The 27,683-nt window shown below is 42.6% G+C and overlaps 1 protein-coding gene across 1 annotated transcript in view; it reads right to left on the bottom strand.

The window, feature by feature from the left end:
* Nucleotides 1-262: 262 nt before the first annotated feature.
* The window catches only part of LOC147020223 (cadherin-13-like), a 68,747-nt gene continuing 41,326 nt past the window's right edge, over nucleotides 263-27,683 (bottom strand). Inside the window, exons 11-14 of the mRNA XM_085895399.1 lie at nucleotides 21,720-21,956; nucleotides 4,194-4,309; nucleotides 3,146-3,207; nucleotides 263-2,822 (exon numbers count right to left, since the gene is read on the bottom strand). Coding sequence (XP_085751525.1) covers nucleotides 2,816-2,822; nucleotides 3,146-3,207; nucleotides 4,194-4,309; nucleotides 21,720-21,956 — 422 coding nt within the window. The 3' untranslated portion in view covers nucleotides 263-2,815. The remainder of the gene's footprint in view (nucleotides 2,823-3,145; nucleotides 3,208-4,193; nucleotides 4,310-21,719; nucleotides 21,957-27,683) is intronic.

The raw sequence follows: 27,683 nt of genomic DNA, 5'->3' as shown, positions 1-27,683 counted from the left end.
TAAAGAAAAACCCCAATTGTTGATACTCGTACGAAAATTTCTTCCTCCTCACAACTCTCCTACAAACTTGTTTTGTTCCAAAACCATTGATTGAGGAATCGATCCATGCTCAGGTTCTTCCCCGATCCCAAACTTTGACAGGCCCGTTCAGTTGCCAATGAAAAGACTCTCTCTGATGTTTCCTTGAGAAAGAATGGTCACATCATTCTCAATGTTGAATCCTTATACACTAGGCAGTCACTTGAATAAAAGAATCACAACATACATTTGCAGAAGTTTTATTCACTTTCGCAAGCAAACAAATGTGTAAAGCCAAATCGAGGCAGTTTTCAGGAAGTTTGATGAGAGTGGAATATTTGGCACCGAATTGTTTTGAATTGTCCCTTTTACACAGCGACACAAAAACTCCCAGTTGTATGTCTTGTTTCTTATCCTCGTCGATACCTTCTGTTTGCAACATTTTACTTTTTAGAGATCAGCAGTATTTTTGCAAACAGTCTTAAGATTCCATTTGTTTGTAAGATTGAGTTGATGAAATCGCACACTTGATCAAATAGATGAGTTTAGAATTTATAGATAAAGGGATGGAGGTGGAAAGGAGAGTAGTAATTAGGACAAAAGCTAAGTGAAGTGCAGTAGAATATGAAAATGCTTCTTCAAGAGTTCTACTCGAAGACTTTCCCATTCTTACCCAAAAAGAGAAAAAGTGCAGATGCGGCACGAAATTCGGTTCAAAACTATACTGTTGCTGATCTCAAGCTGTTTCACATTTATATGAGACAGACTTACCGTTTACCAAAAGCTCCATCATTTCCCATTATAAAGAAAAAATTGTCATGCAAAAAATATCTTTTTTAAAATGCAGATCGTCTTCTCTTGTATTCATCACAAGGCTGCAGGGTGTCATCATTGGCTGAGGGTGTGCTGCTGATGCAGTGCCATGTGCAGGTTAGGGCAGGAATTTGGAATTTCTTCATGAAGGACATCGTGGGATCTTTAACGACCACGAACGAATGCTGGCAGACAGGACGCCAGTAACACATTGATGGATGACACACACGCCCGTGAAACACCGGGATGACAGTTTATAGCTGGGTCTGGATTTGAACCCAGGTGAGACAACTTAGAGGAAAGTGTGATCCAGTTCTCAATGTGATAACACTTTCATAAAAATTCTCCAATCTCAAAGATTCCAAGACAAATATTCCAAGATAAATTTGATGACTAGTTTAATTTTTTTAAACAATTTCAAGGATCATGAAATAGCTTGTACACATATTACATGCCAGACGAGGATATAGCTACATCACACCCATGAAAGTAGCCTTGCTATTATAGAGTGGGGAGAGGGGTTATGAACAATAACCTTTGGTGTATTAGGAGTATAAACCTGGTGGTGGCATTACAGTTAAGGTGGCTGGCTAAAGATATTAAGGCCTTGGATTCAAGTCCATGTCATGCCATAAAAAAAAAACACCAGGTGAGTTTACTGTTCAGGTTAGGTCAGCAAAATGAGTACTGAGGTCAGCAAAGACTGCAGTCAACAAAGAAAAATGTGGATGGTATTATACAAATCCAGTTAGCTAAAAGAACATAAAGAATGATCATTGATGAACTCTTGCAAGAAGAAAAAGAAGGAATTAGACTTGTGTTCGGCTTGTGCTCAGGCTTTCCATTGAAGGCTGTTCAGATAAAATAACCTGCCTTTATTTTTTTACTAAGAGATAAAGTCAGTTTTATACTTTAATACTCGAACCATTTGGTCTTAGTTAAGATTACATAATACATGATGGTGCAATACACCAGTAACAAAGCACTTCATAAAGAAGCAGGTATGACTATTTTTAACCGAGGTAAGATTACCTGCCACAACCGACACTTCATCCCAAGCGCGAGATCGTTAAAACTAAATCTACAACCAAACCAAGCTTCTCGTTTTTGGACTTGATCTCTCATCAAAATAAAACATTTTTGGAGGAATTAAAAAATCCTGCAAGAGCTTTAAAAGTCTCGTTTGAAAGTTGTTGGGAATTACCAGAGCGGAACATGTGTGGTAATTAAATACATGTCTGAGAAATACCATTCTCTGGTCATATGTTGAGCAAAGAATACACTGGGTTTGAGCCATTACCCTCTGAGCAATGGGAATTTAGAATTTAGCCAAGGGGTCGGTACACCATGACCTATTCTTCTTTGAGAATCACTGTGAAGGGTTGATCAACTGCAACAGTGCAAACAGAGAGACAGACTGCCTGCGTTCACGTATATACGGATAAGTACTCTGATGCTATACTTGGCCTGTGGCACACAAGGGCGACAGATTATAATTGGATCATTTTCAAATAGAAATAAAATTCAGACTGGGCTCAGGTTAGCACATGATCCCTGAGATATGTTGCCTGTCCAAAAACATTCTTATACATGGTAGGGAGTACAAAAACATAGTGCAAGTCAAAAAAAGAACACATGTGAGAGTTGAAATCCACAAAACGTGCACACCTTGCACAAAACTTTAAAAGTTTTACTGATGTTTTGTGTGTAGAATTCTCAGGATTTATTTTGTGTGAAGGCTTTTAAGGGAATTTAAGCATTAAATAGGTGAAAGTATATTACAAAGGACAAGAAAAACGGAAAAAAATTTCTACCTCTTCCACCTCGAGACAATCACACAAACCGTTAATGGGAAGCAGGACACTTTATGCCTGTAGAGGAGCAAATGTAACAATGCAAACATTCGTTTGTCATTATGAGATGTGTAGATAATGAGCGCTTGGTTACAAAAACGTAGGTAGGAAACCTTTTTCAGGAGGAAACTTCAGGCTCTGCAACACATGTACAGAAGATGCTTTTTACACTAGTTTGGAGAAAATGCTTCTCCATTGGTCAGTTTGCACTCAGGATCAAAACAGCATTGCAAAACACCCAGAATTCCTTTCTCATTTTATTGAAAAGCCGTGTTTAACTGATCTCTTCCATGTTTCAATACCGCACAAGCCTTTTCCAATGCTGTACATCCCCCCCCCCCCACCATTGCAGTATGCTGAGTAAATCTGGAAACCAATTATTCATTGGAAGTCATCTGCACAGCAAGCAGTTTTCCAAACATGAAAAACATCCAAGATGGACTTTGAAAACGGTTACTTACTTAATTAGATGGAAAGGTTGTAGGTTGTCGTTTAATGGAACTGTCATCTTTACATCTCCAACCTGTACATCAGACGACAACAGCAACGAGCCATCATGACGGAAACAACATTGCGAACTCCCTCTTCTCAAGGCTCTGAACCTGCACATGCTTTGACTGGTGCAATCATGTTATCCTATTTTACAAGAACAAATCAAATTTGAAGAACCAAAGATAAACAATGGCATATTTAGTATTGGCAACCAGCATGCATCTATATATTAATACTGAAGGACTAATTTTGTGCTACTAGCGGTCACGTCACGTTTTTCTCGGTACTGTGACCTGGACTGATAGAAACTTCGTACCTGTAAGAGTGCATCGCACGTAGTGGCAATAGTCAACCTTCAACTCTGAAGCATCTATATATTAATACTGAAGGACCAATTTTGTGCTCCTCCGAGCGGTCGCGTCACGTTTTTCTCGGTACTGTTACCTGAGAAGTTTTGACACGGTGTACGTCAAAGTAGACACGTGCACAAATCAGGGGACTTCTTCACAAGGAGTGGTGTACACCAAAAATGTCGTGTACAAGGACGTTTTGTAGGCCTCATTAGGTAAGACCATGGAGTACATCGACTGGGATCCGGCTCTTACAAGAGCCACCACTGGTTGTCATATTGGGCTCATGGAACGGAATTCGTCTGTGACGGGGTTTCGGCGAGTCAAGAAGATTGGGGTTGATTACAAAGAAAATAGCAGAGAAGGTTATCAGTTTGGACGAACGCTGACGTGAGTTTAAGTGGATAACAGAAGGTCAGATGTGCTATTTGTGACGAAAGCAAAATATAATTTTTTGCACCTTGAAAATTACTGAAAAAAATTAAATATAACAGATCAACATTGTACAAATAGACCTCTAAACAGCTGAAGTTGATTTTGTCACAATGTTGGCATTAAAAACAAAAAAAATTCCAATCGAAATGCCAACTAATTTGGAGGCAAAATGCAGAAATCCAGTGATTTGCAGAAATATGAAATGACTGGAAGCGTGCGTGGTGTGCTGTACCTCTCGGCCACCCTCAGTGTTATAATCAACAGTGGAGCCATTGGGGCAAGAGGGGTACCATGGTGGTCGGGTTTGCACCTTTTTCTTCTTACAACAAAATACACAGCAGAGCAAACCTGAAAGAAACGGTAACATACCAAAGATAAGTACGTGCCTGTTACTCGTTAGCATTGAGGTTCACGGCCTGTACCAGTAGTTTGTGAAACTTCTCAATATTCATACAATATTGTGAAGCACTTCATGCTCAAAACTACATTGACATCATGAAAAGTCACACGTACCGCTATCAGTGCAGATGTACAAGTACTTTATAAAATGTGGACAATCTTACCAGGATGGCCTTTATTATTTGTGCTTTAAAAAATCAGCAGTAGGAATTAAGTCGTTAATAGAGTATTAAGTATCACACCAAATTTCAGTCAATATTTTGGAGAAATACATTGTTGTAGATTTCCGCCCGTTCGGCGTGCGGACGACCGCCTTAGCCCAATTGCGGCCGCGCGCACCCACCGATCGCGCAATTTAGTCGTAGCTTCTGGATCAACGCCAAAACCCAGCTACGGGTGTTTTTAACACACCATAAACCAGCCAATTCCTCTGTCCACGCGCTACAGGGTTGATCGCCGAATTGTCGATGTAACTAATTATTCGCGCAGACAGAGATACTGGGAGTTTATACCTCGACGGAACCTGCACGAAAACGAGCCGCTGAAGCGGCTCGTTCTGAATGCGAATGCCGAGCAGTTATACAATATATCACCAAGTCCCGTCGGACCAGATTATTTTATCGGCTTTAAAAGCCAGCTAATATCCCGAACGTTCCATGGCAGTCAATGTGAGGAAGGGACGCAACGAACAGGTGACATTCAACAATGGGGACATTTATTTCCACTCGGCACGTAAGCAGTCAATGGGGGGATGGGGACAGGACATGAGCAAAAAGCCTACAGCCGATGTCTATTTATTATGTACACGGAGTTACACAATTCACTACTTAAGGACAAGGGGCCACAGACTTTCATGCAAAACCCAATAAAGAAAGAACAGGCTCGTAAACCTTTATTATTTCTCAGAGCCGGGATGACCGAAGGGGTTCCGAGAGGCCGGGGCAGGTTACCTGGCCGCCCCTGGTGGCTCGATGGGCTCTTGTTCGGTGACCCTCGGTGTCTTTGCCCGGACCTCCGACATCCGACTGGCTCCCTTGGTCGTCCGGCCTTCACTGTGGCCTGGCTTAGCAGACGACGCGCTGGAGGAGTGAACGGGTCTCGACCCCGGCTTGCTGGTTGCGCCGGCGAACCTTCCAGCGAACCGACTGCCTGCACTCCAACACTTCGAACTCAGCTCCCACCTCTGAACTCTCCAGCTCTCAACGGGGCGTCTCTCCACTCCCAACTCCCACCGACTCCAAACTCCCTACACCAACTGCGCCACCAACCAACTCCACCGACTCCGAACTCCCCATACCAACTACCTTTTCGGCCAGCGAACGCGGCTTTTTATCGCCCCAAGGGGAGGGGCCGCCGTGGGCTTTTTCACCCGAAATCAGCGCCCTCCCCCTTTTCACCTTTGAACCTTCACCCAGGCTGGATCTGCCCCTTTCACTTCCGATTGGCTTCTTCAGAGGGTAAGGCCTTTTTGATCCATTCTTGCCATCAACCGCGTCCATGTTGGAAATCACCGTCAAACGCGGCCATGTTGGAAATCACCGTCAAACGCGGCCATGTTGGAAATCACCGTCAAATGCGGCCGTGTTGGAAATCACCGTCAAACGCGGCTGTGTTGGAAATCACCGTCAAATGCGGCCGTGTTGGAAATCACCGTCAAACGCGGTCGTGTTGGAAATCACCGTCAAACGCGGCCGTGGGTTGTCGTTGTGACGATGTGTTTGTTTTAAAATAAAGATAGAAAAGAATAATGGCTAACTCAAAGATGCACAGCCCGGCACACGAACAATACCCGTTATACATCGGTGGGGAATTCTAACCTGGAACACACACTTACCGAAATAACTTACCTCTGGGGAACCTGACTGGTGTTCTGTGAATTTCCACAACCGTAACAATATATATGAATATATTTAATCTATACTGTATATAAGGTGGCCATAGAGTCTGGAAACATAAGCGAATATACATTATAAATGGTTTATTGACATTACAATTTTTTTTTGTCGAGGCTCGTGTGAGAGCTAACACACAACACACAGCAAGGGGGCAGGAGACAAGAGGGGCAGGAGTGGGAAGGACAAAACAGTGGGGAACAGAGACATTAGGAGATCTGTGGAAGGGAGAGGGATGGGGTGGGGAACATAGGGAATACAAGATGGATATTACAGGGACTTTCAGGAAGGAAAGCAGGGAGTTTGAAGGAGGTGGGTTTGGGTGGATTATCGGGGGTAGAAAAGATCGAGGATTTGGATGGGGATGATAAGAGGTGGTGGTGAACAGCTGTTTTGAAGGCCTGGAGGGAAGAATGGGATTGAGTAGAGTGAGGGAGTTTATTCCAAAGGCGGGAAAAAAGAGAAATGAAAGAGTGAGGGTGAGCAGTGATTCGTGATTTTGGTAGTTTCACCAGAAGGGGGTTGTTGGCGGACCTTGAGCGCCCTGTGGAAATGTGGTGGGGACAAATCGCAGAGAGAGTAGGGGGGAGGGCGAGGCTGGAGAGGAGACGGTAGAAGACAGAAAGACCACTGACCAGCCTGCGGTGAGGCCCTGACACACCTTGACGATTTAGCCAGCGTATGGCAACATATCAAATTTATCTAAAACGCTGGCATACGCTGAACTATAGATTTTTTTCAGTTTTGGGCATATAATAATAAGTTGGACGTATGCATAACGTATTAGTAACGTACACAGAACGTTTTGATAACTTATAGATAACTTGTACCAACGAATGCTTAGCGTGTTGTCGGCGTCCACAACTTATGCCCAACGATAGTCTAACTTATGCATAGCGCGGCAGCGTATCGCCGACGATCACGTGGCGTAGCCTATTAAAAGGCTGCCGCTCGACGATTCAAATCATAACCACACGAGACATCGAAGTGTCAACATCACCGTCATGCCGAAGAAAACTTCGAAGAATGCTGCCAAGAAGTCTCCTGGCCGTGGCCGTGGACGCAAGGAGGATCCATTATCACCTACACCCTCCCCATTACGCTCACCCTCCGACGGAGAGGTCACCCAGTTCCTTCTCCTCTGTTCACCTCTTCTTCTCCTGGCTCTATTGGCATGCAACTGGTACAGTGTCAAATCGATGAGGTCATGTTGATGTTGGAGGACAGCTAGTAGGTATTGTCGGCTCAGCCAAGCCGGATCCTCCATCTCTCGGATGACATGGACATCGACTCACCATGGAGTCTGAAACACTGACGGGTTCCTCCTGTGAACCCCATTTTTATATACCAATTCCCCTAAACGCTGCCAATACGCCATTATACGGTAGCTGTAAGTTAGAAACACGTTCAGTAAGTTCTGTGGTCGTCCGGAAGACATCAAATATGTCTTCATACGTCAATATGCATTGGAGATACGTAACACATAGGTTCAAAGCACATTACTCATGTGCACATTACATGTCATGTCATTACAAGCACGTGATAGGTTATTAATAAGTTTTGGGTACGCTAGACATTACCTCGACGTATTTCGACTTATGAGTAACTTACAAGTAACGTGTGTCGACGTGTGTCGACGATCGCATAACGTGCCTACAACTTATGGCCAGCGTATGCAGAACGTGTGAGTCATACACTGGCATACATCGAAAAATTTTGAGCATGCACAAAATTTGTGGACGAGCTCGGCGTACTACGACGTATGCCAGCATACTTCAGCGTGCTCTTAACGTATACAAAACTTACCCATAACGTATTCGACGTGTGTCAGCGTATTCGCCAAATTTTTCATACGTCGGCATACGCTGGCTAAAACGTCAAGGTGTGACAGCCCCTTGAGAGAGTGAGAGACCCAAAGACAGCCTCATTGCAGGAGATGCCAATGATCCAACATGCCTTGGTTTCCACAGCGTGAAGCCGAGAAAGGTGGGAGGCAGGAGCACCAGCCCAGAGAGAGAGAGAGAGAGAGAGAGAGAGAGAGAGAGAGAGAGAGAGAGAGAGAGAGAGAGAGAGAGAGAGAGAGAGAGAGAGAGAGAGAGAGAGAGAGAGAGAGAGAGAGAGAGAGAGAGAGAGAGAGAGAGAGAGAGAGAGAGAGAGAGAGAGAGAGAGAGAGAGAGAGAGAGAGAGAGAGAGAGAGAGAGAGAGAGAGAGAGAGAGAGAGAGATATATATATATATATATATATATATATATATATATATATATACTCCATCAGGCTGCAGCCAAAAACTTTGTAAGTGGTCAAGAGCTCAGGTGGGCCGAAGAAGGACTTTGCACGACGGAGGATTCCCAGTCGGCGACTGGCTTTGGAGGTGAGGTTTGAAATGTGGCTTTCGCAGGAAAGGTCTTGGCAGATAGTGAGACCCAGAAGCATGAAAGAAAGGACTTCTTCCAGAGGATTGTTGAGAAAGTGGATGGGGGGGGGGGGGTTTCTAAACGGTCCTTTCAGAGAGACATCGTGAGTGTGAGATTTGTCCCGATTGAAATACATGTTCCACGTGTTGGACCAGTTTGTGATTTTATCCAGATTAGCAGTGAGCGAAGAAGCTGCTGCTTGCTGGTCTGAGGGATGACCGATGGTACGGCAGAGGGTGGAGTCATCAGCAAAGAGATATAGAGGATTTTCCAGAGAGTTGGAGAGATCATTGATGAAAACCAGAAAAAGAACAGGGCCCAGAACGCTACCTGAAGGAACTCCAGCCTGGACAGGAAGAGGGGATGAAAGAACTCCATTTCAGGCCACACATTGACTGCGACAGGAGAGGAAGTCTGCGAGCTATGAGTGGAGATGGCCTTGGATACCATAGGAAGAGAGTTTGGTGAGCAGGGCAGGGTGCCAGACCGTGTCAAAAGCACGTGATATGTCCAGGGATACGGCTCGGATTTCATGTCTGGCATTGAGGACCTCCATCCATTGTTGGGAGAGAAGAACCAACATATCCAGGGTCGAGTGACCTGGTCTGAAACCAAATTGATGATCGGAAATCAAGCCATTGGAGAAGAGGAAGGATTTAATGTCTGAAGCGATGATGGATTCCATAACCTTGCTGATGATTGGGAGAAGGCTGTTTGGTCTGTAGTTGCAGGGATCTGTTTTTGCACCTTTTTGTGCAGGGCAGTCATGTTTGATGATTTCCAAGCAGATGACACATGACCTTGAGCAAATGAGAGGGTGAATAGAACAGAGAGAGGATGAGCAAGAGCAGAAGAGCAGGCTTTGAGGACACGTGGGCTGATGCCGTCTGGACCGGTTGCAGAATCTGAGTCAAGGTTTGACAGCAAGCTCTCCACCTTGTCAGGAGAAAAGGATACAGAGTCCAGGGACAGTTGGGTGCGACTGGGTAAGGTGGGTAGAGAAAGTGATGGGTTTTGGACACAAGATTTAGCTGCAAACACCGAGTTTAGGCATTCAGCCTTTTCACGTGCGGTATCAGCAGTGCAGCCATTTGAGGTAAGGGAGGGGATGGAGGGGGAACATACACCAGAAACAGGTTTGATTAGATGCCACCAGGATTTTTTTTTTTTTTTTTTTTTTTTTTGTATACCTTGGTCGAGGCTCGTATGAGAGCTAACACACAACTCACAGCAAGGAGGCATGAGACAAGAGGGGCGGGAGTGGAAGGGACAAAACATTGGGGAACAGACACAGGTGAACTGTGGAAGGGAGAGGGATGGGGATGGGACGGGGAACATGGCGAGGGGAAGATGGACATTAAAGGGACTTTCAGGAAGGAAAGCAGGGAATTGAAGGAAGTGGGCTTGGGTGGATTATCGGGGTAGAAAAGATCGAGGATTTGGATGGGGGAAGATAAGAGGTGGTGGTGAACAGCTGTTTTGAAAGCCTGGAGGGAAGAATGGGAAAGAATAGAGTGAGGAAGTTTATTCCAAAGGCGGGAAAAAAAGAGGAATGAAAGAGTGAAGATGAGCAGTGATTCGTGATTTTGGTAGTTTTACCAGAAGGGGTTGTTGGCGGACCTTGAGCGCCCTGTGGAAATGTGGTTGGGACAAATCGCAGAGAGAGCAGGGGGGGCAAGGCTGGAGAGGAGTCGGTAGAAGACAGAAAGACCACCGACCAACCTGCGGTGATTGAGTGAGAGGCCCAAAGACTCAGCTTCATTGCGGGAGATGCCAATGATCTTAAAAGCCCTGGTTTCGACAGCGTGAAGTCGAGAAAGGTGGGAGGCAGGAGCACCAGCCCAGAGGGGAGAGCAGTACTCCATCAGGCTACGGACAAAAGCTTTGTAAGTGGTCAGGAGCTCAAGAGGGCCGAGGAAGGACTTTGCACGACGGAGGATTCCCAGTCGGCGACTGGCTTTTGAGGCAAGGTTGGAAATGTGACTTTCCCAGGAAAGGTCATGGCAGATAGTGAGACCCAGAAGCTTGAAAGAAAAGACTTCTTCCAGAGGATTGTTGAGAAAGTGGATGGGGGGGTTTTGTAAACGGTCCTTTCGAAGAGACATAGTGAGAGTGTGAGATTTGTCTGGATTGAAAGACATAAACACCGAAGGCCCCGGATTTAGAGGAGGGAGAGAGGTTTGAAAATTCAGACTTGAGCTTAGAAAGATGTTGTTTTCTGGCTCTCCTGAGGGGAGATACACACTTGTTCCGAGCTTTATGGAAGGAACTGAGATTACCCTCAGTTGGGTTTGCTTTCCATGAGGCAAAGGCAAGTTGTTTCAGGACAACTACCTCGCCACAAGCTTCAGTGAATCAAGGGCGGGAGGAAGGGTAGGCCAACAGAAGACGAGAGGGGATAAATCTGTGCATGAGGGAGAGCAAGTTTCTTTGAAAGAATTCCCAGGATGAGTTGATGTTGGAGAAAGTAGCGATAGGAGACCAGTCTATAAGTTTGATGGCTGCTTGGAGACATGCCAGTCGGCTTGAGTGAAATGCCAGACTCGACGGTGGTGAGGTGGTTCTCTGATAATAGCCAGAGAAATGTCCACTTTGACAAGAACGTGGTCAGAAGAACCGATTGGAGCGTAGGAAGAGCAGCAGATATTGTCAGGCAAATTTGTCAAAACCAGATCCAGAAGAGAAGGAGAACCATTGGTTGAGATCCGGGTCGGGAAGTTGACTGATTGAGTCAGTCCCAATGAGTCGCAGAAAGCTTTTGCTGAAGTGCCATGACAGGTGAGAGAGGTACCCACACCTCGCCAACTGGCATGATGACAATTGAAGTCGCCACATGAGGAAGAGAGAGGTTGGATGAGAAGATAGAAGTTGGTCCATGTTTTCGGATAGTGAGTTGTAGATGGAGTCATCACTGTTAGGTGGACGGTACAGTACACATATAAACATGAGGTGGGAGTGGAGGGGAAGCCGTAGCCAGAGGTATTCCTGGGGGTGTGGGGGAGTGAGGGCAGTGCATGGAGAGGGAGGAGTGGAGTCTTTGATGAAGAGAGCAACTCCTCCACCAGGACCAGGCTCAGGTCTGTCATACCGGAGGAGGGATAACCAGAGAGATACTTGGGAGTCAGACACGTCTTGGGGGAGGAAAGTTTCTGTTAGGCAGATTATGTCTGGTTTGTCAGTGGCAACCTGTATGGAAAGATCTGAAAGGTTTGAGCGAAGGCCCTGGATATTTGAGGTCCACACTGTTAATGAAGAGGTGGGGGGGGAGGTTTGGGGGGGGGGGGGGGGGGGGGGAGGGGGAGGGTAGGACAAGGGTTGAGTGGGGAAGTAAGGAGGGTTGTTGAAAGAGTGTGGGGGATTGCAGAATAGTTAGGGGAGGGGGCCGGATGAGGAGGAGAAAAGGCTCTGTGGTGCTGGGTGAGAGGGGGACAAGAGAGGGGGAAGAAGGCAGTTGAGGATTTGAGGAGGTGGAGTGCAGAGATGGAGGTGAGAGGGCAGTGGAAGGAGGCAGCTTTGTGCATGAGAGGGGGGGGGACTTTGAGAAGGATCAGTGAGGGGTGAATGGTGGGAGAAAGGTGAGGGGGAGTTTTGGAGAGAGGTGAGAGGGAGGCTTGGAGGGAGAAGAGTGTGATGGTTGCTTTGAGAGTGAGGGGTGAGAGGGGTGATTTGGCACTGAAATTGGAAAAAAAAGAATGGTTGAAGGAAAGCGAACATTCATAGCAAACTGGGTTTTTTAAAAAAGTTTTAGGTCAGAGATGCGATTAAACACGTTTCTTGAGCGATGCAATAAAGGCGAATTCAGAGAATGGAGAGAAGAAACGCTGTAACAGTTGGATTTTTTAGGCAAGGTATGAAGGAGAGGTCGAATTGAGAGCAGTCTGTTTAAATAGTAGAAGAGTAGTGCATTATGATACAGTAAAGAGAACCACACGTGTGAAAGAAGAAGATGAAGCATTATAAGAGATAGTTTTTATTATTATTTGGGTACCCAGTCAAATGGAATGGGTAACCTATGGTTTTTCTTCTGTTTATTTCTTTATTAGGGTACCCAGTCAGGACTGGGTAACCAATTGTTTTTCTTCTGTTTATTTCTTATTTCTTATTTCCTTATTCTTTTTCCGCCAGCAATTTGTGGGTTCTTTCGCTTTAAAAATCATTTTCTCAGGAACGGTAAGTCTGATCGACACAAAATTTTCACCATAGTATGTATCTTTTTTGATACCACACTCAATTGATAATTGTGACATCATAGGTCACGTGGTACGGGTGCCACCTTGAAAAAAACCGATAAACTTTGGACCTCTGTATCTCTGAAACCATGCAATGGAAAAATATTTCGCTTCATACATTGTAATGACCTCCCAATGGGGAAGAGGGGTGATTTTCGTGACGTCATCAGTGAAGCGATATCCCAGTGAAAATACGTCAAGTAGAACGCTGCATATGAAAAATCTGAAATTTCTTGAGCATCATCTCCACAATTCACCATAGAAAAAAAAAAAATTATGAAGTCAGGTCACTTGGTTCGGCAGCCATCTTGTTTTGAATTTATTTAAAAAAAAAAATCTTCTTCTCTAGAATGGTTGGACAGATTGAGGCGAAACTTTACACACACATTCCCCATGACATTCTTTATCAAGTTTGTTAATTTCTTATTGATAGGTCACATGGTTTGGTGGCCATCATGATTTACCCTAAAACCTTCAAACATCATCTTCTCCAGAACGGCTGGTCAGATCAAAGGGAAACTTCACAAATGTATTGCTCACGAGTCGTGAGCAATACATTTGTCAATTTCTAATTGATAGGTCAATTTCTAATTGATAGAAATTGATAAATCAGTCAATTTCTAATTGATAGGTCACATGGTTTGGCAGCCATGTTGGATTCAAGAAAAATATTAAATAATGTTTTCTCTGGAATCACATAACGTATCGAAGCGAAAATTTGCAACTGTCATCTTCCATAATATCTGCATACATATTAAAAATTATGACGTCACAAGTCAAATGGTTTGGCAGCCATCTTAGATAGAAAAACGCACCTCATCCTATTAACAAGAAACTTCACACACGTATTCTACTGCAGGATTGGAGGCAGAATTTAAATTTATGATGCCATAGGTCACATGGTTCATCAACCATCTTGGATTGAAAATTAATAAATTTTTAATAACTTCTTCCCCAGAACGGCTGGACAGATTGAGGCAAAAATTCACACACTTTCCCCAGGACATCCTTTCACAAGTTTGTTAATTTCAAATTGATAGGTCACATGGTTTAGCAGCCATATTGAATTTACCCGAAAATCTTCAAACATCTTCTTCTCCAGAACGGCTGGTCAGATCAAGGGGAAACTTCACATACGTATTGCACACGAGTAGTGAATATAATTTTGTTAACTTATACTTGATAGGTCACATGGTTTGGCAGCCATGTTGGATTCAATAATTATATTAAATAATGTTTCCTCTGGAACCACATAACCTATCGAAGGGAAACTTGCCAACTGTAATCTAACCCCATGCCTGCATATAGGGCAAAAATTATGATGTCACAAGTCACATGGTTTGGTGGCCATCTTGGATAGAAAACGCACCTTATCCGATTCACACGAAACTTCACACACGTGTTTGACTGCACGGTGGGAAGCAGAATATAAACTTGTGATGTCATCGATCACATGGTTCGTCAGTCATCTTGGATTGAAAATTAATACATTTAAAAAATCTTCTTCTCCAGAACGGCTGGACAGATTGAGGCAAAAATTCACACACACTTTCCCCAAGACATCCTTTCACAAGTTTGTTAATTTCTAATTGATATGTCACATGGTTTGGTGGCCATATTGAATTTACCCCAAAACCTTCAAACATCTTCTTCTCAAGAACGGCTGGTCAGATCAAGGGGAACCTTCAGAAACGTATTGCACACGAGCAGTGAATATAAGTTTGTTAATGAATAATTGATAGGTCACATGATTTGGCAGCCATGTTGGATTTAAGAAAAATATTAAATAATATTTTCTTTGGAACCACATAACCTATCAAAGTGAAACTTGCCAACTGTAATCTAACCCCATGCCAGCATATATGGTAAAAATTATGACATCACAAGTCACATGATTTGGCGGCCATCTTGGATAGAAAATCGACCTTATCCGATTCACACGAAACTTCACGCCCGTGTTCCACTATACGATTGGAAGCAGAATATAAATTTATGATGTCATAGGTCACATAGTTCGTCAGCCATCTTGGATTGAAAATTAATATATATTTTTAAATCTTCTTCAAAATGGCTGGACAGATTGAGGCAAATTCACACAAACTTTCACCAAGACAACCTTTCACAAGTTTGTTAATTTCTAATTTATAGGTCACATGGTTTGGCAGCCATAGTGAATTTACCCCAAAACCTTCAAACATCTTCTTCTCCAGAACGGCTGGTCAGATCAAGGGAAAACTTCAAAAACGTATTGCACACGAGCAGTGAATATAAGTTTGTTAATTGATAGGTCATATGGTTTGGCAGCCATGTTGGATTCAAGAATTATATTAAATAATGTTTTCTCTGGAACCACATAACCTCTCGAAGCAAAACTTGGCAAATATAATCAACCCCCATGCCTGCAAGACGGTAAAAATTATGTTGTCACAAGTCACAAGGTTTGGAGGCCATCTTGGATCGAAAAACGCATCTTGTCTGATCAACACAAAACTTAACAAGCATAATCCACTTCCCAATTAGATGGAGAATTAAAATTTTTGCTGTAATTAGACACATGGTACGGCAGCCATATTGGATTGAAAATTAATAACTTTAAAATCTTCTTCTCTGAAACAGCTGAACAGATCGAGGCGAAATTCCACATGTATGACCGTCTCTCCATGACAAACAAAAAGTTCTTCCCCCTTTTGATGTACGACACATCATTTGGCAGCCATATTGGATTGAAGGGAAAATATTAATTAATGTTTACTCTAGAACTGCTACATCAATAAATGTGAAACTTCAGAGAGATGATGCATCATACATGCGGAATGAAGTGTTTAAATTTCAACTCGATCGGCGCCATGTTTTGGCAGCCATGTTGGATTGAAGGATAAATATTAATTAATGTTTACTCTGGAACCACTGCTTCAATATATGCGAAACTTCACAATTATAATCGAGCCGACATGTGAAATATAGGTTTAAAATTTCTACCCGATCGGCCCCGTGGTTTGGCAGCCAGAAATATTTAATTATTTGAATCTGAGAACTTTTTGATTTTTGTTGTTTTTTCCAGAAGGCTCACTTGGCTGCACCTGAAAGCGTTTGAGGGTACAAGAATAGCAATTCAATTGATACCGCCAATGTCCCCAGGAAAAAGGGTTGATTCCATACGTAATTAATTACATTGAACACTTTGTGCTACCCGGTTCGTAACTCGTCAGCCCACGCTGTATCGAAGTTGGGCTGTATTTGTATCACTCTTAAATAATGTTTTCTCTGGAACCACTTATCCTATCAAAGGGAAACTTTGCGACTATTATTTAAGTTTCACGTTTTATCAAAGGCAGACGTCTGGGTATCCGGTCATCACTGCCTGCAGTTAAAAGTGGCAGTTCTAGTTATTATTATTGTTTGAGAGAGTTTTCATCAGATTAGGTCATGGAAGTGTTGTAGAACAAATTGTGAGGTGAATGGTGAAATTGGATCGATAAGCGCAGGGGGTCTAAACAGATCACATGGTTATGGGAGAAGCACTTGGCTCTGGGAGGTGTATCATCAAAAGTAAAATTATTTATCTTAAATAAGGATTGCATAACATTTGGAAAAGGGAAGGTTGAAGAAAAATAGTGGAAGTATGTGGTGAATTTGGATGGTAAATGCAGTGTGAAGCTGCTGGGTCAATGAAAAGTACGAGAGAAAGAGAGAAAGAGAGAAAGAGAGAAAGAGAGAAAGAGAGAAAGAGAGAAAGAGAGAAAGAGAGAAAGAGAGAAAGAGAGAAAGAGAGAAAGAGAGAAAGAGAGAAAGAGAGAAAGAGAGAAAGAGAGAAGAGAGAGAGAGAGAGAGAGAGAGAGAGAGAGAGAGAGAGAGAGAGAGAGAGAGAGAGAGAGAGAGAGAGAGAGAGAGAGAGAGAGAGAGAGAGAGAGAGAGAGAGAGAGAGAGAGAGAGAGAGAGAGAGAGAGAGAGAGAGAGAGAGAGAGAGAGAGAGAGAGAGAGAGAGAGAGAGAGAGAGAGAGAGAGAGAGAGAGACAGACGTGGTTACAGGAGGTGTGGAGATCGAAACGATGCAAGGAAGATTATTATTTTTTGATGTATTTTTGAAGAACAGGTAGGATTCGAGAATGGAAGGTTGTAGATTGGAAGAAATCATGAAGGTTATGGTGAGAGAGGGTCAGCTAAGTAGAATAAAGATGGTGTGCCAGCAGGAGGAAGAAGAAGAGGATGATGAAGAAGAAGAAGAAGTATCTAAACTTATGAGTGTGCAAGGAGAAAGGTGGTTTTATTTTATTTTATTTTTGATTTAAGACAAGAAGTAGAGTGTTTAGTTGGGAGGGATGGGGGACATTGGGAAAGTGGGGAAGATAGAAATTGAAGGTAATGGGGAGAAAATACAAATAAGCACAATCGTACACCGAGGGGAACGATGGGTCGGCCTCAAGCACTCTGTAAAACAAGGTAGACAAAAACTCACAAAATAGCACGATTTTTGAAACAAAACCGAACTCGGAACACACAGAAACATGCAGGTAAGAAAATAAACAGTTAAAACGGGACAGATAATGACCAGAAACTTAACTTTGAGATCGACAGCAGAGAGCCCTGAAGGAGAACTGCCAACGCTCCAAACCCAGAACCAGGATGAAATGTTCAATGAAAACATTACAATACATGAAATGTTCAATGCCATTATATGACATGTTCAATGTGTTGTCTCCTCATGAGTAATGTACAGTTCAATGCGCTGTGCAAAATTGCGATGAACGTGGTGCATGAATACAGTGTTTCCCTCAATCCCTGCACAGACATCCATGATGCATTGCCTCAGATGATTCGTGTCTCTGATTTTCACTGAATAAACCTGTGCCTTCAAAATACCCCAGAAGAAGTCAACAAGGGGGTTCAGATCTGGTGAACGTGTAGCCCACTCCACAGGACCACGTCATCCAATCCAGTTAGGGTCGTCCATTGTCCAAACATAATATTATCGATGTTTCCAGACTTTATGGCCACCCTGTACAATGACATGCTGAAAAGTAATGCCTCCTATTCTTTTTTTCCAAAACAGGCAAAGATATTTGAATGAAACAAAGACAGATACTAACATCAATCTTTATTCTACAATGGTGCTTATTTATTTCGCATCATTATCACTACTACAGTGCACACATTTCTTCCAACGTTTGAGTAGTTTTGTCATGCCCTCATGATAAAAGTGTACATAAGTCAGGAAAATACAATGATGTACTGTATTTGGTGTTGGCAACCAGCATACATCAAGAAGATGCCAACTAATTACAAATAAATTAGCAATCCGAAGAAGTCCTGCTGACCTAACCAGCGCTTCACAGCGGCCTTGACATTGTCGGAAGAAAAATGTTCTTCACGAAGGTGTTCCTTAAGTTTGGGAAGAGATAAAAATCTGACAAAGCCAAATCAGGGCTGGTGATCCTTTGTGGAGGTACTCCATTGACCGTCTCTTATCCTCAGGATCGTAATGGTGCAGTCAACTATCATTTCCAGTGTTTCACGCTTCAAAGCACTGACAACGTCTTGCTGCCCTCTTGATGAATGTAACACTGAGACATCATGTCAGAATCATGAAACTTCGCTCCCAGTGGTGGGAAGAACTAATGTGCGGACTGTGCTTTGTTTCATTTGGATATCTTTACCTGTTTTATTGAAAAAGCATAGGAGGCATTACTTTTCAATACGTCCTCATATATACTTAAAAGGATAAGAGCACGGACAATCCCCATAGGTTGGTATTCATGGGGAGTAGGAAATTCCTCTTTAGGAAATGCTTCAAAAAAAGTAAAAATATTTCGAGTTTTTCTTTCCTTGAACCAGAAATTGTGTCGTAAATATTAACCAATGAGCGTGCTCTAAAAAGTCACATGCCTTGGGTAAAAGTGCCTCACAAATCAAGACTCTTACGTATTGGAAATTTTTAAATTGCATCCTGAAACTGGTTATTTACAGGGTTAGAAGTATCATACAATATCAATGTATATTTCACTAGAAACACCCGCTCCCTATAGCAGTGTCCAGGTAAAGGCCCGGTCACACCTTGACGTTTTAGCCAACGTATGCCGATTTTTGAATTTTTTTTCTAAAACGCTGGCACACGTTGAATACGTAATGGGTAAGTTTTGATAACATTGAGAGCATGCTGAAAAACACTGCCAGACATCGTTGTACGTTGGCTTTAAACGTACTTTTCGGTTGTCCTCAAATTTTTTCATGCTTGAAATTTCACGACGTATGCCGGCGTATGACTCACACGTTCCGCTACGCTGGCCACAAGTTGTATGCACGGTCTGCGATCGTTGACAGACGTCAACACATGCTACTTGTAAGTTAATCATAAGTTGAGACACACCGAGGTAATGTTTAGCGTACCCGAAACTTGTTTCTAACCTATGATTAACGTGTTGTTGGCACGTTACGCGATCGTTGCCACACATCGACAGACGTTACTTTTAAGTTACTCATCGGCTGAAAGACGTCGGTATAATGGATCGTCCTTGCGTCAGCGTCCACGGCCACGGCCAGGACACTTATTTGCAGCATTCTTCAAACTTTTCTTCGGCATGACGAGGATGTTCACACTTCGATGTCTAGCTTGGCTATGATTCCAATTGTCCATCGGCAGCGTCTATTTAAAATAGTCGAGTTTGAGCGTTTTAACACGTTCAGAAGAAACGCTTCAAATTTCAAAACCCCAGCGTCAAAAAACAAAGGCGAGTGACAGCAATTTAAATCGTTCATTGTAAACAATGAAAATGGCTGAGTGGTACCGTTTAAAAGTCGTTGAGTGTAAAAAAAATCCAATTGTTGAGCGCAAGCGTCTACTTTCAATAGTGGAGATGCAGCCATTTAAATCGTTGAGTTTATCATTTAAATCGTTGAGTGGCAGCCTATGAACCTACCCGTGGACACGCGGACGCAAGGAGGATCCATCATAACCCACACCCTCCCCCTCACACTCACCTACTACTGCCAACATGAACAAACTACTACTAATACTAATACTAATACTAATACTAATACTAATACTGATACTGATACTGTTACTGCTGACATGGACATCGACTCAAAAAGGACTCGAAAACACTGTTGGGTTCCCCTTTTATGAGCAGCATTTTTATATACCAATTCCCAAAACCGCTGGGAACACGTCTTTATATGGCAGTTGTAAGCTAGAAACACGTTAATTTTTTTTTTTTTTTTGTCGACCGGAAGACGTCATTGGAATACGTCTACATACGTCGATGTGTGTTGGGACTACGTAAAGAATTGGTTCAAAGCACGTCAAACATAAGTTAGAAATAAGTTTCGCGTAAAAAAGACATTACTGCGACGTGTTTCGACTTATGAGTAGCTTATAAGTAGCCTTTGTGGACGTGTGTAAGCGTCCACATATCGTGTGTACAACTTATCCCCATCGCATGCGGAACGTGTGTCATACGCCGAGTACGTCGTAAAATTTTGAACATGTTTAAAATTTCTTGATGTACTCTACTTACTACGACGTATGATAGCGTGCTTTAGCGTTCTACTCACGTATACCAAACTTACTCATACCGTATTTGACGTGCCCCCAACGTTTTAGACACATTTTTCTTAGGTCGGCATACGCTGGCAAGATCGCCAAGGTGTGACCGCGATGTTGTCACTTCCATTTCTACGGCAGTTATGATTCGAATCGTTGTGCGTCAGCCTTTTAATATGATACGTCACGACATCGTCGGCGATGCGTGCAACACGCTATGCCGAAGTTAGACTATCGTTGGGCATCGGTTGTGTAGGCCGACAACAGGTTCAGCATTCGTTGGTATAAGTTATCTATAACACAACGAAACGTTCTGTGTCCATTACTAATATGTTATGCATACGACCAACTCGTTATGAATACGTCCGAATCTTAAAAAAAAACATCAAAAGTTCAACGTCAGCCAGCGTTTTACATACATTTTAATACGTTGCCATCGCTGGCTAAAACGTCAAGGTGTGACCGGGCCTTAAGTGGGAGGGACGATCATGAGTATGTGCATGTACACACCATGCAGATGGCGATGTGCTAATATTACATTATTACTATTATTATTCTTTAAAAGCCACAATTATTTGCACGTTCTTATGGGGGTGGCTTGGCCCAAGTCTTTCACGAACTGGCTGGCCAGGTCTTACGTTCAACCAAGGTTAGGGCAGGAATTTGGAATTTGGCCATGGTGCTGGTGATAGCCTACCTACTTTTCGCGAAGGACACCATGGAATCATTAACATTCACCAACTAATGCCAGCAGATGGGAGGCCCAGTTTAACATCCATCTGAGGGACGGCACACACATTGATGTGCTTGCTGGGCAGAGATTGTTGTTATAGCTCTGCCAAGATTTGAACCCAAGCTGGACAGCTTCGAGGTGAGTGTGCATACCTTTCCATCCTGCCAGCCTCCGTGTTAATATTAATCAGATATATATCAGATGAATATCATCAGATGTTAATCAGATGTATCATCAGTGTTAATATCATCAGATGAAATTGACCGATTAATTTGTGGTGACAAAAATCCTGCTGGTACGGGTGTTTCGAGTCCTTTTATACGCTGAGTGTCAAGCAAAGAAGCAGCACGTAACATTTTTTTAATGACTCGGTCGAGGTTCAGACCGCTGACCTCCCAGACATTGAGCAGACGCTCTAACCATTACCCCTTGGTTCCATTTCAGAGTCTGGTTCCATGATATTTTCATTCCTCATAAATACATATCCTTTTCATGATGAATATATACTAAAGCAACATTAATTGACAAAAATGTGTCAGGTGGTAAGTCGCACCAAATAGCAGCAGAGCAAAGAGGGAGAAGCATATGGCGGCGATAGCATCCCAACCGAATCCAACACTTCCACCCTTATCCAGGCAGACGGAGTCTGGGAACCAGTCCTCACAGTAGCACACCAAGACAAGTACGTTGCGAGTTGCTGCTTTTCCCTTCTGGTCCTTCACCACAACTGAGATATTCTGAGCACCTCCTGGTCTATTTCCCACAAGTCGTACCTCAGCTTCGCTGTATCCTGCAAAACTCACACACGTTTGCTTCACATATAATTTAAACATCATAAAAAATATATTGAGCTTCAAAAAGTCAGAAATGTTACATTATGAACTTCAGAAAATAAACAAATTAAATTTTATAGGAGTAATGAAAATATCACGAAACGATTTTCTCAAAAAAACCGAAAGCACACTATTTGAATGTCGTGCACGTCCTCCGAATAAGAAGTGTCATTACTTCCCCTTAATAAATCATTTCAAAATTAGTACCCACAGCTAACCTGTTGTCATTTTCTGAGGGGCATTCAAAATGTTTTGCATCTCAGGAAGAAAAAATAAAAGTTTTCAACTTTATTTCTCAATATAATCATCCTTCATCACAAAGCACATATTCCATTGGTTTTACAAACTACGTATCAATGGCTTGACAATAGAAGTGTTCCTCCAGCTCCTTTAACCACTCATCAATGGTGCACTTCAAGGAATAATAATCTTCTATCCGTTTACCACAGCTTCGACTTCACATGTCAGAACAAATAATATTCACTCAAGGCCAGCTTTGGACTGAAGGGTGGATGATTGAGTAGTTTGAATGCACACTGGCAAATGATGGTTTATGCAGCTCCGGGCTTGTGAACTGGCATATTGTCATGCAGCACCGGAACACCATGCATCAACATTCCCTGGTGTTTTTTTTCTGATGGCCTCACACATTCGAGTCAGCAAGTGAACATGATATTGACAAGTAGTTCAAGTTTCATGCCGGGTGTTGACTTAATGGTTATGGTGGTGGGCTTTGAATCCTAGGATCCTGAGTTCAAATCCCCCTTGGTTGTTGAATTAATACCAGTTGGGGATGACTCTGCCTGCCATCCTTCTGAGGTCAGCAATACGAGTGCCAGCTTGCTGGTATCCTGTGTCGGAGTGGCGACCCGTCCAGGATTGTGCCCAATAGCCAAGGAGACTGCTTAGGCAGCACCAACACTCTGCACTGAATATGGTCCCAATGGATGTATAGATGCCCTAGTTTTGTTGCTTCATGTAAATCGATCAGCAGCACCCATTTTGAATCCCAGGTCCTCGTCATAATGTTATCGGCTCCGTACTGGGTCTGGTACTTTGGGGGTGGAGATGTTTGGTGGTTCAACTGCATTAGTTAAGTCTTAGTCGCAGGATCACAGTGGTGAACCCATATTTCATCACCATTAAAAAGACATGACAAAAACTCCATTGAGTCAGCTTTGAAGAGCTCCAGCAACTCTACTAAACTGTATTCTCTTGTGGCGATCTAAGGCACTGAGGATTCGAGATGTCCATTTGGCAGAAACCTTTGACATGGCAAAATGTTCATGAACGATGGTTTCAAATGCTTCCAGCAGGTATGCCAAACTGTTTTCGAACTTCCGCAACTTTGATTTGGCAATCAGCCGCCACTCAGCATCTTGTCTCACGTCACCCATGACAATATAATGAATATACTGGATATTGTCACATCAGAGGCATCCGTCAACATGGTCGCTCTGAGCCGGAGTTCTTTTAAATGCCTCCGTGGATCACAAAATGGTGTTTAAGATGTTACTGCGTTCACAATTACGAGGATTCCCCCAAGGTTCACCTAAGATAGCCGAAACCGGTGGTGTTCGTGTAGGAGGACAGGAAAATGGAAAAGCATTTTCTTTTCAATAAAATGGTTTATGAAAGACATATGAGACAAGATGCTAATGAATAAGTAATCGGAACAAAGCAGGCACTCAAAGGACAATGCCAGCATCAGTGATTGTCGTAGTGATATGGTGAATCGTCTGCTGTAAGTGGTCAACAAGTTGATCCGCATGTTGATTCCCTGGAGACGAATAAACGGCCTCGTAGAACAACTGGGAAATTGATTGTGGTGGTCGTTTTGGGCATGATTCTATCCATTCAATTTCTAGGTTGTCAGGGACCATCACCTTCGCTTGTTCGTGGAGTTTATCTTCTTATGTCTCATATTATTTTTGCATGAGAACACCTGTCCCTGCCTTTTAGTCTAAGGTTACACTTTTTAGCTCTCTATTTCTTTGAACCATATTATAGCCTGATTCCCAGGCTGAGTTACCTTTTCCATACTTTAATCCCATTTACCCAGGTTTCCCCTCTGTCATATTTACCTTATCTCTGTTTCCACATTGTGATGTGCTATCGCACCTATTCTCTAATCCTACCCTTGCTTTTTGCTGTATTCACCCTCCTACAGTGTCTCTCCTGCCTTATGGTGATGATATTTACCATCACCGAAGGAGGTGGCATTACTTTTGAGTCCATTTATTTGTCTGTCCATCTGTTTGTTTGTTTTTGTTTGTCCGCACAGAACTTTCTTGTTTTTCTCCACAATCGCTGGTTGGATTGAGACGAATTTTTCACCATAGGTGCAACTATTGTACAATGTTTTAATCATAATTATGACATCATAAGTCACGTGATGTGGTAGCCATGTTTCAAAAACAGAAAAAACTTTGGACCTATGTATCTCTGAAACTGCATCAAGGAAAAAAGTGAAACTTGGCACACAGCAAGTGTCCTCATGGGGAATGAGTGCAATTTTTTTGATGACATCATCAGTGCCTTCATTAGGACATCATGATTGCATTTGTAGAATGCCACATCTGATCAGTATGAAAAATTTTGAGGGTCATCTAGGGATAAAATGATCCACAAGAAAAAAATTTGATGACATCTTCGGTCACGTGATTCGGCAGCCATATTGTTTTTTTTTAACCTTCAAAAATCTTCTCTGAAGTGGCTGAACAGATCGATGCAAAACTTTCCACGTATGACTGCCTATCCATTAGGAACAAAAGGTTAACACACACACACGACATCATTGGTCACATGGCTTGGCAGCCATATTGGATTTACCCAAAAAACCTATAAAAATATCTTCTTCTCCAGAACGGCTGGACAGATCGAGGGGAAACTTCACACAAATGTTCCCCAAGCCTTTGTACAACTTTGGTAAGGAATAATTGATAGGTCACATGGTTTGGCAGCCAAATTGGATTGAAGATAAATATTAAATAATGTTTTCTCTGGAACTGCTTAATCAATTGAAGTAAAAAACTTCACAATTATTATCTTGTTGTGATGGGGAATACATGTTTTAAATTTCAACTTGATCGGATGCATGGTCTGGCAGCCAGAATTATTTTAAATTTTTGATATGGGTTCATTTTTATTTTGAATAAGGCTCACTTGTCTTGTCTGGTCAACTGGTCTGGATGAGTTTGGGGGTAGAGGAGTAGCAGCTGAAATGTGAATCCTATCCAGGTTCCTCCTGAAAACTTCATCTTTGCATTTTGCTTGTTCGGATTCCTTCTGATGACTCCAATGCAGGACTGTACCGATTTTATCTTCCGTTTCATTTGAATTGAATTCGTTTTAATCCTATTCTGAATTTAATTAAATAACAAATAATAATGAAAAACGTCATGGGGCAGGGTCAGGTGGCCGCTCAAAGCGGAGTTGCATCATAGTGGGACGTCATGGTACCCGGTCATCACCGCCAGGAGTTATAAGTGGCAGTTCTAATTACGTCTCTTATTAACTCGCCTGTTCGAAGAACAGAGAGCTATAGCGATACCCCCGGCGTGAGCGTCAGCGTGAGCATCAGCGTCAGCGTGAAAATGTTAAAGTTTTTGGTGCAAGTTATTTTTTCCTTTGTCATGTTTTTATCGACCACACTATTTTTTATAAGCCCAATATATATATATATATATATATATATATATATATATATATATATATATATATATATATATATATATATATATATATATATATATATATATCGGGGCGTATTATGTGATACGGGTCGTCCGTCTGTCTGTCTGTCTGTCTGTCCGTCCGTCCGGTCATCCGTTCCTGTCCGCACTCTAACTCCTAAAGTTTTCAACTTTCACGTTTCATATTTGGTACATAGGTACAGACTGTGGAGACGGTGTGTCGCGACATATGTTCGTCATCTAAAGTGGTTGCCATGGCAACCAGGATGCTGTTTTCCATCCGTTCCTGTCCGCACTCTAACTCCCAAAGTTTTCAACTTTCACGTTTCATATTTGGTACATATGTACAGACTGTGGAGACGGTGTGTCATGACATACGTTCGTCATCTAAAGTGGTTGCCATGGCAACCAGGATGCTGTTTTCCATCTATTCCTGTCCGCACTCTAACTCCCAAAGTTTTCAACTTTCACGTTTCATATTTGGTACATATGTACAGACTGTGGAGACGGTGTGTCATGACATACGTTCGTCATCTAAAGTGGTTGCCATGGCAACCAGGATGCTGTTTTCCATCTGTTCCTGTCCGCACTCTAACTCCCAAAGTTTTCAACTTTCACGTTTTATATTTGGTACATAGGTACAGACTGTGGAGACGGTGTGTCACGACATACGTTCATCATCTAAAGTGGTTGCCATGGCAACCAGGATGCTGTTTTCCATGTAGTAGCACAATTCTGTATATACCTTCTTGTTTGGGTGTATATTGTGCTCACTTGCGCTGTTGTTACTTATTACAATATACAAATACATATATTGCTTTAAAATTATTTGGATCAGACTTCACTGCAATGCTTTATAAAAAAATTTAATTATTAGACTAGTCTTTTAAAAATGATAAATGTATAAACAGGCGAGCATTGGGTGGCTTTGACACCAACTCTGGTTATTTAAGTAACACACCAGTACACAAACGCCACACAAAAGCAGTCCTGGCAAGGGACTGCAATCTCTGATTGCTCTGTTTCTTGTTTATAATGCAAATTGTTCGTATTTCTCATTGTGTTCTTATTATTCTTCAGAATGTGCAGGTGACAGGCCTTTCATCTGCACTTTCTCTCTTAATTGCTTAGATGTCACATGTATAATAGGGATGGTTTATCCCACTACATGACCATCCCACTAGCCTGGTGTTGGCTTAGTGGTTAGGGTGGCGGCTTGGGATACTAGGGTCCTGAGTTAAACCCCCGTCGGCTGCTGAATTAATACACCAGGGGGTTGACTCAGTCCATCATCCTTCCAAGGTCGGCAAAATGAGTACCAGTTCCAGCGTGTGTACTAGTAGAGGAGCACTGCATCAGCGACACAGTCGCACTTAAATAAATGATAGCTACCCCGGCAGCTAAGCTGCCATACGACCACCACCACCCCACCATCCCACTTCATGGGGAGGTCGCAATAAAAAGTATGAAATTATCTCTCCAAGGATTTGCAACTGATCTTTCCTGCTGATTCCTCAGAAAGAACATTGCACTTTCCTATTGTACCATTTTGCCCAAGTCCTCACTCAAACTCAATGAAAACTAGAATGGCACTTGGTAGAGTGCACACCTCCACTAGGCTGAATAGTTTACGTTTTGTATCCCACTGATAGGTTGGATCAGCATTCGGACCATTCGTCCTTGTCACACACCAAGATCTAATTGGCTTGTTCTTGTCACCAACCCCACTCATCCACCTAGTTTTGTCATAATTCATCCACGACTTTTTCAAATGTCATCTGTCCAAGGATCTGCAGCTCTCATATGAACCTCGACATTGTATACAAAAAATATGTCATGCTATATATTGTTTTTGGCCCGATCTGTCAATGAAGAAGATCCATTTTATAAAAAAAATTTAATTTTTGTGTTAGGATCCGGATCTTCACCAAAATCGAATCAATTTGTCATTGTCACGCACCCAACCTGTCCACCAGGTGGAATGCTGAA

Source organism: Eptatretus burgeri, chromosome 9 (genome assembly GCF_056783735.1).
Source record: "Eptatretus burgeri isolate ZD-2024b chromosome 9, Ebu_testis_v1, whole genome shotgun sequence".
Lineage (NCBI taxonomy): Eukaryota > Metazoa > Chordata > Myxini > Myxiniformes > Myxinidae > Eptatretus > Eptatretus burgeri.
Note: the sequence above shows the minus strand (reverse complement) of the source record. Positions and strands in the feature narration are given on the sequence as shown.